Source organism: Notechis scutatus, chromosome Z (assembly GCF_049901735.1).
Source record: "Notechis scutatus isolate UNSWTSFEM ecotype Mainland chromosome Z, rNotScu1.2, whole genome shotgun sequence".
NCBI lineage: Eukaryota > Metazoa > Chordata > Lepidosauria > Squamata > Elapidae > Notechis > Notechis scutatus.
The window spans coordinates 57,069,002-57,081,865 of record NC_142025.1 but is presented as its reverse complement, the minus strand read 5'-3'; the positions used below and the strand labels follow the sequence as shown (position 1 = coordinate 57,081,865).

Below are 12,864 nucleotides of genomic sequence, written 5' to 3'. Positions count from 1 at the left end.
CTGAGCTCTAGCCAACTTATGGGAAGGGTCTGTTCCGATCTGGACCAAACGCCCTGAGCTATCTGGCCCTGCATATGGGAACCTCAACCCAGGAGGCTGGCATCGGTGGTTATCACTAGCCTGTCTGGGTCCCTGAACAGGAGTCCCCTCCAGATAGATGGGGAATGCCACCAATTGAGAGATCTCCATATTTGTGGCGGGAGTGGGACCTTGATGGATGAGTGGCTGGTTCCTGCTCGTTGGTAGGGAAGCAGAAACCATTGAAGGGCTCGGGAGTGGAGCCGAGCCCACGGGACGATGCCAATACAGGAAACCATCTTCCCCAGATGTTTGGACAGCAGCGACAGGGGGACAATTTGATGTTGCTGGATCTGGCTGATGATCTCTGCAAGGCTCTTTCCACGAGCTGGGGACAGGAAAACGACATGGTATCGATGACTGCTCCCAAGTGTTGCAATTTGGTTGTAGGAGAGAGCTGGCTCTTTGTGGTGTTGATAGAAAATCCGTGGCTCTGGAGACATGACAGGGTAATTTGCAGATCCCGATGGGCTGCAAGGATGGAAGAGGAAAGAATCAAAATGTCATCCAAGTAGCATTGGATCCTCACTGGAATAGAACACAGAGATGCCACCAATGCTGCCAGAACCTTTGTGAAGACCCTTGGAGCCGATGAGAGGCCGAAGGGAAGTGCTCGATACTGGTAATGGGTATTCTGATAACAGAAACAGAGAAAGTGGCAATGATGAGGCCAAACTGGGATGTGGAGGTAAGCCTCAGTGAGATCAATGGAAGAGAGGAGGTCGCCCACCCAAACACTCTCTAAAATAGAATGCAGAGTCTGCATTTTAAATCACCTGTATTTTACAAATTGGTTGACAAATTTTAGATCAAGGATGGCTCACGCAACCCCCTGAGGCTTTGGGAGCGATGAAAAGGCGAGAGTAAAGCCCACGTCCCGTTGAGAGGGGGAACAGGTTGAATAGCCCTGATTTCAAGAAGGTGCTGAATGGCCTGATTCATGAGGGCTTGCCTGGAAATGTCCCGAGACACAGGACAGATCAAAAAAAATTTGGGGGTGGGGTTAGGAAGTCCTGACCTAATAGTGCTGAGCACCCAGGCGTCCGTCGTTGATTCCTCCCATTTGGAGGTAAAGAAGGCTAGGCGACCTCCGATGGGTGGGGAGAACGAGGGATTACTAAGAGCGACGGAAGGAATGACACCCTCCCTCCCGAAAGGGCCGTTTACCAGTAGAAGGTTGTTGCCTGCCAAATGTTTCCACCCTTTGGTCTTGGCGTTGGGAGTACGGCCTGTGAGAGCAGGGAAGCGAGATGAGGTCTCCACTCGGAAGGCAGGAGGGCGATAAGGAGCAGGGCAATAGTCGGCTTTCTTCCCGGAGGAAGAGAGAATTTTACGTTTATCTCTGGTTTCGATGAGATAAGGTTCCAGAGTGTCGCCAAAAAGCTTATCACCTGCAAAAGGAACTGACGCCAGCTTCCATTTTCGGCGTGACTTCGCAGAGCTCTGTAAAGCTGCTCCCAACGTTGCAGGAGAGAGAGAGAGAGAGAGAGAGAGAGGGAGGGAGAGAGAGAGAGAGAAAGAGAGAGAGACCTGCTCTCCTGGGAGCTGCTTGAAGAGAGGAAAAAAGTACTGAAGATCGCTGGTGATTGCTATCTAACAGAACGCTTTCATAGACACAACTACTGACTGAAAGGAGCTGAGTCAAAAGCTGGGGTATCTCCCGGGGGCTGGCTTTTATATATCAGTACAGACTCAGCTATGACGTCATAGGAGGGAGTCAGCCCATCCTGGGCTCTCGATGCAGCATGGAGGAGAATGACAAAGGCAACTGGTAAGAAGACTTTGGACAGTCTTTGGACTGTTAAACGTATATGACCTGGACTGTTTATTGGACTGTGCTATTTCTTAAAGTAAACTTGGACTCAATTCAGTGTAGCTGTGTGTGGCTGAATAATTATTCATAACTACTCTCATAAATGTTTCCATGTGCATATCCTTGTTACTCAAGGGTTATTCTGTACATATCATAATACACCCATTGCTTCTTGTCCTGCTGTCAGGTGCTTTGGAGAATAGCTTGACTCCCTCTTCTTTGTGGCAGCCCCTGAGATATTGGAACACTGCTATTATGTCACCCCTAGTCCTTCTTTTCATCAGACTAGACATACCAGTTCCTGCAATAGTTCTTCATATGTTTCAGCCTCCAATCCCCTAATCATCTTTGTTGCTCTTCTCTGAAAATCCCCATTCCCTCCCCACTCTGGGGGAAGGTTACTGCAAAATCCCATTCCCTCCCCACCCCACTAACCTGCTTTCCAGTTCCATTCTCCTATGCAGGACAACAAAAGAAGACCCAGCCAATCAGCTAGGACTCGGGAGGCAGGGGATGGGACGGGGCCAGTCAGAGGTGGTATTTACTGGTTCTCCAAACTACTCATAATTTCCGCTACCAGTTCTCCACAACTGGTCAGAACTTGCTGAATACCAGCTCTGGATGCAAAGTCTGGTTGCTGTTCTGATGAAAGAGATGTCATCAAACATATTGAAATCTCAGCAGACTTTTTTAAGAGAGTTGCAGAACATACTAACTGAAAATTGAAATATCAATGATATGAATAACTTCACTGCCAATTTCTTAATCTACTCTGATGAACTAGCAATTGGCTATAATTAGCTTCAGTGAAGTAATATCAAAAAATAAATTAGACCAATTGTTTTGCACAATTAATAAATAAGGTTACCCAACCAAAGCTTTTCTCCTTTTCTCAAAGAGTAAAAGGGTTATAATGGAGACAATAAGAAAGTGGCATCAGAGGCATTATGCAGGTGAGTGCTCATTTCCAGATAGGTAAAGGTTCCCCTCACACATACGTGCTAGTTGTTTCCAGCTCTAGAGGTCAATGCTCATTTCTGTTACAAAGCCGAAGAGCCAGCACGTCCAAAGACATCTCCATGGTCATGTGGCCAGTATGACTAAACGCCGAAGACATATGGAACGCTGTTAACTTTCCACTAAAGTGGTCCCTATTTTTCTACTTGCATTTTTACATGCTTTCGAACTGCTAGGTTGACAGAAGCTGGGACAAGTAATGGGAGCTAACTCCTTTACGTGGTGCTAGGGATTCGAACCACCGAACTGCCAACTTTCTGATTCACAAGCTCAGCATCTTAGCCACATCCCTATGTGGCAACTTTTCATGGCAAAATTATGAAAGATAATGGATTACTATCTGCTGTGATTGCTCATCTGATCAAAATTATATGCCAAGGATGAAATAAAAAAAGATGCTCCTGAATTCCATGCACCCTAATAGAAACACCGTGTTTAGATGAGTAACCAAAACATGCTAATTCTGCTGTGCTCTCAACAGTGCATGAGTGTACAAATGTAAGGATGTTGAAATGATTATTAATTATATGGGAGTCATGAGGATCAATGAAACTTTAGGTTGTTCAATCTTTTTTTTCTCTTCATTATCAGTATTTGATACATGTTATATCCTACAGGGCATAAATATACAGGGCATAAATATAAATAATATAAATAAATATAAATAAATATTCAACTTACAGCATGAGGATACAGGTACACTGATGGCCAAGATGATCCATGCTATATCCACTTTGCTGAGACAAATAGTTGCTCTGTACTGGGACTTGTCCCTTTCTGGGACATGAGAAATATTGCCTGAGACATCCGGCTTTCTGGTATCAGCAGGTACCAGTCTGTTTAGGAAATTCTCTGTGGCTGTTGAAATGGAACTTGAAATCCATGTTGAGGATTCCATAGACAGTGTACTGCTTGGCAAGCTAGCATTATGTCCAGAGGGATGCAGTGTGGTAGCTGGTTCCTCAATAGAGCTCCCGGTTGTATATAAGGAGGAAAGACTGGCATCAACATCATTTTGACTAGGGTGTCCAAAGTCTACTTCTGTTGCTGTTGTCCTAGGACCAGAAAAAAAGGCTACCTGATCTGTATTCTGGCTTGGATTTATCCATGAGTTGTTTTTCCCCAGTATATTCTGTATGCCAAACCGTGTGGGTTTAAAAGGCACTGTCACCATTTCAGGAACAGTTGATGGAACAATTGTTGAGGTAATGAGATCAATCTCCTGTGTAATCAGTTCTGATGATCTCCCCTTCTCTGTTTCATTAAGGCCTTCCAAGGTATGAATAGAATAAGTTGAGTCTGTTGTGGTTCCCTGTAAAGTATTTTGATGACTGGTGTGAACTGTAGGCTGGGTCTGAAATGGATATTCTGGGGGCCAATTTTCTGTGGTAGCAGAAGAATACAATTCTGTTTTTAGATAAGGTTCTGTAAATGCTGTGAAATTGCCTTGGATACCCAGAAACATATTTCGTTTGTTAAGTGACTTCCTGGACAACAAAGCACTCTGGTTGTATAAATGATAAGGTTCTGTGTTATCAACAAAATGGCTGTTGTTTAATTCCTTCTGGCCAACAGAAGGAACAGAAGTCTCTGCTATACTACTGGAACCAGCATTTGCAAGAGTTGTTGTAGACAAAGATTTGGTTGTGTGATGGCCTGCAAGTCCTGGAGTTGTCTCCATAGCTAAAATACTAATATTGTCCATCAGGAGGCTTTGAGATGACACAAGTTTAGGAGTCAATACCTGAACAGCAACTACTAATTCTTCTGTTAGCACCAAGATCAATAGAAAACCTAGAAAAAATAAAGAAATAAAAATTAATAACATGGAAAATCTGAATGTCACCAAATTCCAAACCTGAAGTGCATTATACATATACAAAAGTATATATATGTATGGCATTCAGCTTTGTTCGGGTATTTTCCCACGTCATTGTAGTTGTGCTTTTAAAGTTGTAGCAACGTTTCGGCAGAATCTCATCTGCCATCATCAGGCTTCTGTATAGTGTTCATCTGTGAGTCAGTCTGATTTTATATATATATATATATATATATATATATATATATATATTATATATATATATATATATATATATATATATATATATATATATATATATATATATATATATATATATATATATATATATATATATATATATATATATATATTATATATATATATATTATATATATATATATATATATATATATATATATATATATATATATATATATATATATATATATATATATATATATATATATATATATATATATATATATAAACAAATATATATATACAAATATATACACTTCCTCACTAGTCCAACACATGGAAGCCACAGGTCATAGAATCCTTCAATGGCACCAAAACCCTAGCCACTATAGAAAATCCCAGCCACAGAATCATCAGAGAAGCCATAGAGATTGAAAAAGACCAGAAAGCATGAACAGAAGAGATGATTCCACCAGACTGTCAATCATTTGGAAGCCTGCACTCACAAACAAAAAATCTCCACACCACAAGCCAGGCAAACACCTGGGCACAAACAGATCCCCCTGATACCTCCAACCAGGCACCCAGATGAAACCCAGCTTCCTAACTAATGATAGCCATCCATTTACCCCGAAGCCAAGCTGCACTAAAGGCCTCCAATAAAGTAACACAATGTTGCCAGCCAATCAAGATACAAAAAGAGCCAAAAAAAACAGACAGAAGATATTAGAAGCAGAACACAGCAAACTCCAAGACCAATAAACACAGACCAAGACTCTCAACCAATCAGGATGAAGAAAAAACCATTCTGGCACAGCAATAGGCTGCCCCAAATTTAAATCTGAAACCACTGTAAAAGTCTAACTCACAGGCAGAACACTATACAAAAAGCCTGATGATGGCAGATGAGATTCTGCTGAAACGTTGCTACAACTTTAAAAAGCACCACTACTATGACGTGGGAAAATACCCGAACAAAGCTGAATGCCATTTCCAATCTTACGTGGGAGAAAACCCGAATAACCAATGATCCACATACAAATACCCGCAAGAACCTCAGAAAACACACACACACACATATATATATATAGACATAAAATGCAATTTTATTACATAAATGATTCTGAATTTAAAAAGAAATACTATATTATAATTATAAAGAGAAATAAAATACCATGGTAGCACCATGATACCATAATATATAATAAAATACCATAATAGGCCTGGAAGCATGCTTTGGTTGAAATCATCGTTCTCAATTGGAGTTCTGTGGAACCCCAGAATTTTCAAGAGATTTGCAAGAGGTTAGAAGTTCCATGAGAGATTATTACTTGGATTTTTTTTTTAAATTTTATGTAGTGCACAATGCCAGTGCTTGCTATGGTGAGAATTTTTATGGGCCATAACTCAGCTGCTAGCCTGCTGCTTTGTTGTTATTATGGAATGTATGGGTTAGAAGTGAATTGCATTGTAAAGTTTTCCTATTTTTTGCCATTTTTAGTAGAGCTCCCTATGACCAGGAAATTATTTCAAGATTTCCTCCAAAATAAAGGACTAGATCACAATTTGTTCATTTGTAGCCGTGCCTTAATCACTTCATCAAACTGGCTCTCAAAAAAAAAGGAGAGTATTTTAAAAAACAAGCATATATTGAAAGAGTGTGAAATGTCCATTGGTTCAAGAGCCTCTTTGGGTTCCATACATCTGAAAGTTCTAAAGTCAGTCCCTAAAATAGAGGTGGGCCCAGGACCTTGATTCTGAGAAACTCTCAGGATCTTAAATCACTGATATCTGGTCTTTTGTTGTAATAAAGGTTGAATCTTTTTTTAAAAGTCCAGATTATATTTATGCATGTAGCATTATTGTGAGTTACATATGACAGAGGAAGAAATGGGAAATGTAAAACCATGATAGAAGTCGCTTGATAGTGAGATGAGTGGCATATAAATTTAATAAGAAATAATGATTCTTGTAACAGCTTACATTCTGTGATACCTTTAATACCATCACACATCAATATTAGCCTATCCCAAGTCCTTGGGAAGGATTCACTAGCTGTATAAAAATGCCAAATCCAAGTTTTGACTGACTATGTGATGAACCACAATAATCTTAGTAATTATTGCTTACCAAAGAAACTACTGATGATATGAAAAACAGTATGACATTGGATAAACTTATTCACATATACGCTATCATCAAAAAAGAGAAAATCTCTGTTCAAGTTACAAGAAAATAAGCTTATTAAAATCAAAGAACTGGAAACAGCCATTAAAATGACTTTAATGGCCCCTTTCATTTCTCTAATTCTAAGAAGCTCATTTGTGTTTCCTGATTAACATAATAAATAGTCATTAAGTTAAATAAATAATTAAAATCATTTACTCTATGTAAGAATCCAAATTAAACCCTATCCCTAACCTGACAGCCTCTGCCTTTCTAGCAAAGGGAATCTATCATTTTCTCTGGATAACTGAGTCCTCTGTCCAGTTCTTAACTTACAATTGGAATTTGTAATGTAGATTCATTATCCCATGAGTGTACTCTGAATGAAAGAGAATAAGTCCCTGAGTTTCTTGCATCTTAACTTGAGGGTATCTCATTGAAGTCTCCTTGTGCAATTTGTTCCAAAATGGACACTTCTATCAATAGAAGTGATATAATATCCTGCCATCAGCGTTATTATAATGTCTGTTTGAAGGTCATGTTTGTTATTCATTAGAAAACACTTTTGAGCACCAACTCTGTGTCTGTTGGACAAAGTATCTCCTAAAAATGCCCACATGAGCTACGTATAACTTTTCTTGGTTTGTATTATTTTGTAGCATACAGCAAAAGGGAGAAAAGAACCCAAAGCTAAACATAGGATATGGATTAGCTTTAGTTAAATCCAAATCCAAAGCCCATCCAAATGGCTCAAGCATATGAAATGTTTTATTTATTTTTAATTTATTTTGATTTGTCAATCGCTTACAAGATAATAGGTATAAGTATATACATAGTTATGAATACATGAAATGGGTACATATAAGAAAAATAAAAGAAACAATAGGACAGGGACGGTAGGCACGTTGGTGCGCTTATGCACAACCCCTACAGACTTCTTAGGAAAGGGGTGTCATGTGTCATGCATGACAGGGGAAACAAAAGGTGAAAGACCATATGGCTAAGAAGAAAAGAAAATTCTTTCATAGTGAGATAATCAGTTATTGTCTGAGCATGAGTGCAAAGCAAATTGGCAGAACTTCTGGCTAAAAGTTTTCTAAGCCCAGATGCACAACCATTTCTGTTGTACTACAGTCATGATTTTTGCTGAGATTCTGAAAGGAAAAAAATACTTCACCTTCAAAATTGTAGGTAAATTAATTTTGGGCTTTTTTGTCAAGTTTTTTATTTTATATTCTTTATACATTTCAATATGTGAATGGTGTGATATCTGGGTATCATACATTTTGATACAAATAAACATAATATTATTGCTTCCAATTATTACATTTCATTTTCATTATTTCCTGTTATTTACCTTATACTTCCATCCTTCATTTTCTAAACCTCCCTCTTGTTCTTTCATACATCTTGATATATGAATATATGTACTATTGTTCCCCTCTTATTTCTACCTTTTAATTTCCCCCCCATATCATTGTAATATTCAAAGATGTCTTTTTAATCATATTTTCCTTATTTATGTCTTCCATCTATTTGTATTAAAATTTCATCCTTCTTTCATTAACCAGTATCTCAATATACACTTCTAGTACCAATCACAATCATTTAAACATTTTAAAATACATCTATTCATGTTCTTACCAATCATCCAATCCATATGTTTCTGTTAATACACATATTTACATTAAAATATATTCTTTCATTATCTAATCACCCATTGTTTAATTTTATCATTTTACTGGCAATCATATTTTATGCATAGTTAATAATGTCATCATTCAATCTCTAATTTTCCAATTAATGCTTAATTCTTATTCATAATTCCCATATTTCACTCTTCATATATATTTATCTTAAAATATTATCCTAATGTCTATCACACTACATACAAGATAGTTATCCAGCCTATACAGGGATGGGATTCAAATTTCTTAACAACTGGTTTTGTGGGTGTGGCCTGATTTGTGGGTATGGCTTGGTGGTCATGTGACTGGCTGGTCATGGCTTGCTGACTGGGCGTGGCTTGGTGGTCATGTGACTGGCTGGCATGGCTTGCGTGTAAATATTATAAATATTTATGTAAATATTGATTTTTTTATTTAAAAAAGAGCAACTTTTACCCAAAATCAGGCAAAGCGGGTAGGCAGATTGAGTTGCTCATAGATTCACTCACAGATCTATCTTTCTGCAATCTGCTGCCTGAGTCTGCACTGAAAAATAGAAGCTTCAGTCCTAAGGAAGGTTCAGCTCTGCTCAGGCCACTTCTCCAAACCCCCTCCAACTCCCTGAATACCACCCGACAGGGTCTCTATTTCTCCCATTCCCTTTTTAAATCCTTTAAAACATTTCCCTTCTGTTTTAATTCCTTAATCATTATTAATGTTAGTAACATCTCTTCTTTGTTGTTTTCTTTTTGCTGTTTTCTCAGTTCTGCTTTCCTCTCCATTCCTTCTGATAGCTCCTTTCTTTGCTCATTGTCCTGGTCTTTGCTCCTTGTCCCTTGTATAATATTGTCCAGTTTTTGGTCTATACCAGTGGTTCCCAAACTTTTTCAGTCCACCGCCCTCTTGGTGCTACAAACTCATCCTCAGTGCCCCCCACCCAGGGGTGGGATTCAAATTTCTTAACAATTGATGCCTAATTTGCGGGCATGGCTTGGTGGTCATGTGACTGGCTGGGCATGGCTTGCTGGCTGAGCGTGGCTTGGTGGTCACGTGACTGGATGGGCGTGGTTTGGTGGTCATGTGACTGGGTGGGCATGGCCATGTGACTGGCAAACCAAATATAAGTGGTCCTCACTTAATGGCCGGTTGCTTAGTAAGTGTTCCAATTTATGACTGAACTCCCCAGAGCTACTTGACCTGTTTTTGGAGTTTTGACAGCCATGAACACACACACACACACGCACACACTCCCTTCTAATCCTGCTGGAGTGGGTGGTTGGACTAGATATCTCATTCACTTTCTCCTCCCTCCCTTTCTTTCTTTCTTTCTTTTTCTTTCTTTCTTTCTCTTTCTTTCTGTCCCTTCCTTCCATCCCCCTTCTTTCTTTGTCTATCCTTTTTCTTCCTTTCTCTCTCCCTTTTTCCCCTTTCTCTTTTTTTCTTTATCTCTTCCTTCTCTTTCTCCCTTTCCCTTTTTCTCTCTCCCTCCCTCCCTTCATATCCCATTAACTTTCTCCTCCCTCCCTCTTTTTCTTTCTTTCTTTCTCTTTCTTTCTGTCCCTTCCTTCCATCCCCCTTCTTTCTTTGTCTATCCTTTTTCTTCCTTTCTCTCTCCCTTTTCTTTCCCCTTTCTTTTTTTTCTTTATCTCTTCCTTCTCTTTCTCCCTTTCCCTTTTTCTCTCTCTCCCTCCCTCCCTTCATATCCCATTAACTTTCTCCTCCCTCCCTTTTTCTTTCTCATTCCCTTTCTCTTTCTCTATCTTTCTGTCCCTTCCTTCTATCCCCTCTTTCTTTGTCTATCCCTTTTCTTCCTTTCTTTTCCTTTCTCTTCTTTTTTCTTTCTGTACTTTCTTGTCTGTTCCTTCTGTCTCTTTCTCTCTCTTTCCCTCTTTCCCTTTCTCTCTCTTTCCTCTCTTTCCATTTCTCTCTTTCTCTCTTTCTTCTCTCTCTCTCTCTCTCTTTTTCCCTCTATCTCTTCCCTAATCTCTTTTCTGCCCAGGCAGGCGTGGCCTAATCTGTTAAAGGCCTGGGCTAATCCTACATCACCCTGTTTCCCCTTTCAGAGGCCCGGCCCTTAATCTCCCTATTTCCTCCCCCATGACTGCCTCTTTTGTCGTCCCACGGCTGTGACTTTACCTTCCTCCTATGGCTGGCTGCCAGCCCATGTCGCCCTTGTCATGAATGCCTGCAGCTGCCACATGTTTTTTTCGGTGCGGCTGGACTGCAGCCGCACCCAAAAAACCGTGGTGGCTGGATATTTTTTGCAGCGAAAATTACAGACCTCCAGCTTTGCTCTGCTTCTCCAACACGTTGCTGCGGCCGCATTCAAGGTGCCGGCCCTGCAAGTCCAGCCCGCTGCACCAGAGGGACTTGCCCAAGCAAGTCCGAGTGGAGCAGTGCAGCAGTCAATGGAACCTTGTTACAAGGCGATCGGCTTGGACATTCCTACTCTTTACCCATAATGCCTCTGGTAAGGGGTAGCCCTTCCACTTGATTAAATATTGGAGTTGTCTCCTGTGCCACCTCAAATCTGACCTCTAGCAGTTGTAGGAAGTCATCTACGTCATGTAGTTGGGACTCCTTCTCTTGTGGAGAGTTGCTAGCCATTCTCTTGCTTCTCCCTCTAGCCCCTCTGAAATTGCATTCACCATGGCTCTAGGGGAGGAGTAGCGGTGTCCATAACATTACAGGTCGATCTCAGCTGAATCAAGGAATAAAGCTAGCTGGTCTGGGTCTCCATCAAATTTCCCCCTGAAACGGGGTGGTTTGTTGGGCTTTGCTTCTTCCTCTCCCTGTCGCCCTCTGTAAGCCTGCACTTGAGGTGGCTGACCTTCCTCCCCAGCTCTAGTTCACACAGGAGGAAAGGACTGCCTGTTGCATGGGGGAGGCACTGGCTGCCGCTTTTTTCTTCTGGTATGTAGAGAGGGAGGGCTGTGGTCTTGCCTGCTTCTCCCCACTTCAAAGGCTCTGTAAAAATTCCCCTCCGTTTTGGGTGGCAGGACAGGCCATCATCTCGAATGGTGGCCTGCTCAGATCCCTCCCTCAGCTGCTCTATGGATCTCCCCAGGGATTCCATCAGGTACTTATCTGGTTTTCTCCCTTCCAACGAAGCAGGTTTCTCCTCTTTGGAGTTGACGAGGGACTGTGCTCCTTCTATAATTATGCTATCTGTTTCTGTTTGCTTCTGTCTGGAAGCCAAGCTTTCTCCTGATAGCCTCTACCATGGCTGCTTGAGTTTCTCTCCATGCACCCCAGATGTCGGGGAGCAATGGAAGAGGCCGGGACGCAGGCACCTGGTGATTAATTATGAGAGTTGGCTATCTGTCAGGATTCTGGCAGTTACTCCAATTAAATCATGAGCCTCTAATCACACTCCCAAAACTAAAGAGGATTTATTTGAAGTTAACATTCTGGCATTAGTCTGGGTGTAGCCAACTCTGATACGCAATTCACTGTCACCCTTGATCCTGCTTTCCCCCTCTTTTGAGTGTATCATCCAAAGAAACATGTCCATAGCCAAGAGTCATCAATCATGCTCTCCAATTAGATTTTTGCGCAGCAGAAACTTCAGTCATCTAATCTGTCTCTGAAGAAAATATGAATGGAATGTACTTTCGATTCCACACTGCTGCCTGCTCTTTGAAACTCCCCCCTTCTTTCAGTTGACAACCATAAAACGTGTATACAAAATGTTTTATAAGTTGACATTCACACACCATTCACTGTATCTTCACTCCTGCACTGTCTTAGGTGTTCAGACTGTCCCGGCTTCATGGAAGCCATTTTGCTGCCGCTGCACCTCGTCTTTGGATGAGGGGTAATTTCCGTGTCAGGGAGGAGAGATGCAGCTCTCCTCGAACTGCATGGCAATCCCCTTTACTTCACCATCCTTTCAGGGTGGCTATGGCTCTTTTTGGAGCCCTCCAGTGGGGAGAGCTCATGGAGCTCGCAGTCCTCACTTCCGATAGTACAGCCAGAACTCAATTATTTTTAATTATTTTTAAGCTTTAATGGGCTATTAGTTTGTCATAATTTTTTAAACCAGATTTCCCAAATTTGGTGGCTTCCTGATATACTGGTCCACATTACACAAAGTTCCAAGTCAGAGGACTATTGTTCTAGAA

The 12,864-nt window shown here is 40.9% G+C and overlaps 1 protein-coding gene across 3 annotated transcripts in view; it reads right to left on the bottom strand.

Annotated features, from left to right (window-relative positions):
* Positions 1-12,864, bottom strand: part of TMEM108 (transmembrane protein 108) — a 192,892-nt gene that overhangs the window by 30,320 nt on the left and 149,708 nt on the right. For 2 of the 3 annotated variants that reach the window (XM_087945258.1, XM_026678514.2), the window contains one exon: positions 3,590-4,702. The exons of the other annotated variant lie outside the window; for it this stretch is intronic. In XM_087945258.1, the coding sequence (XP_087801384.1) occupies positions 3,590-4,702 (1,113 nt within the window). The remainder of the gene's footprint in view (positions 1-3,589; positions 4,703-12,864) is intronic. 3 annotated transcript variants of the gene reach the window in all.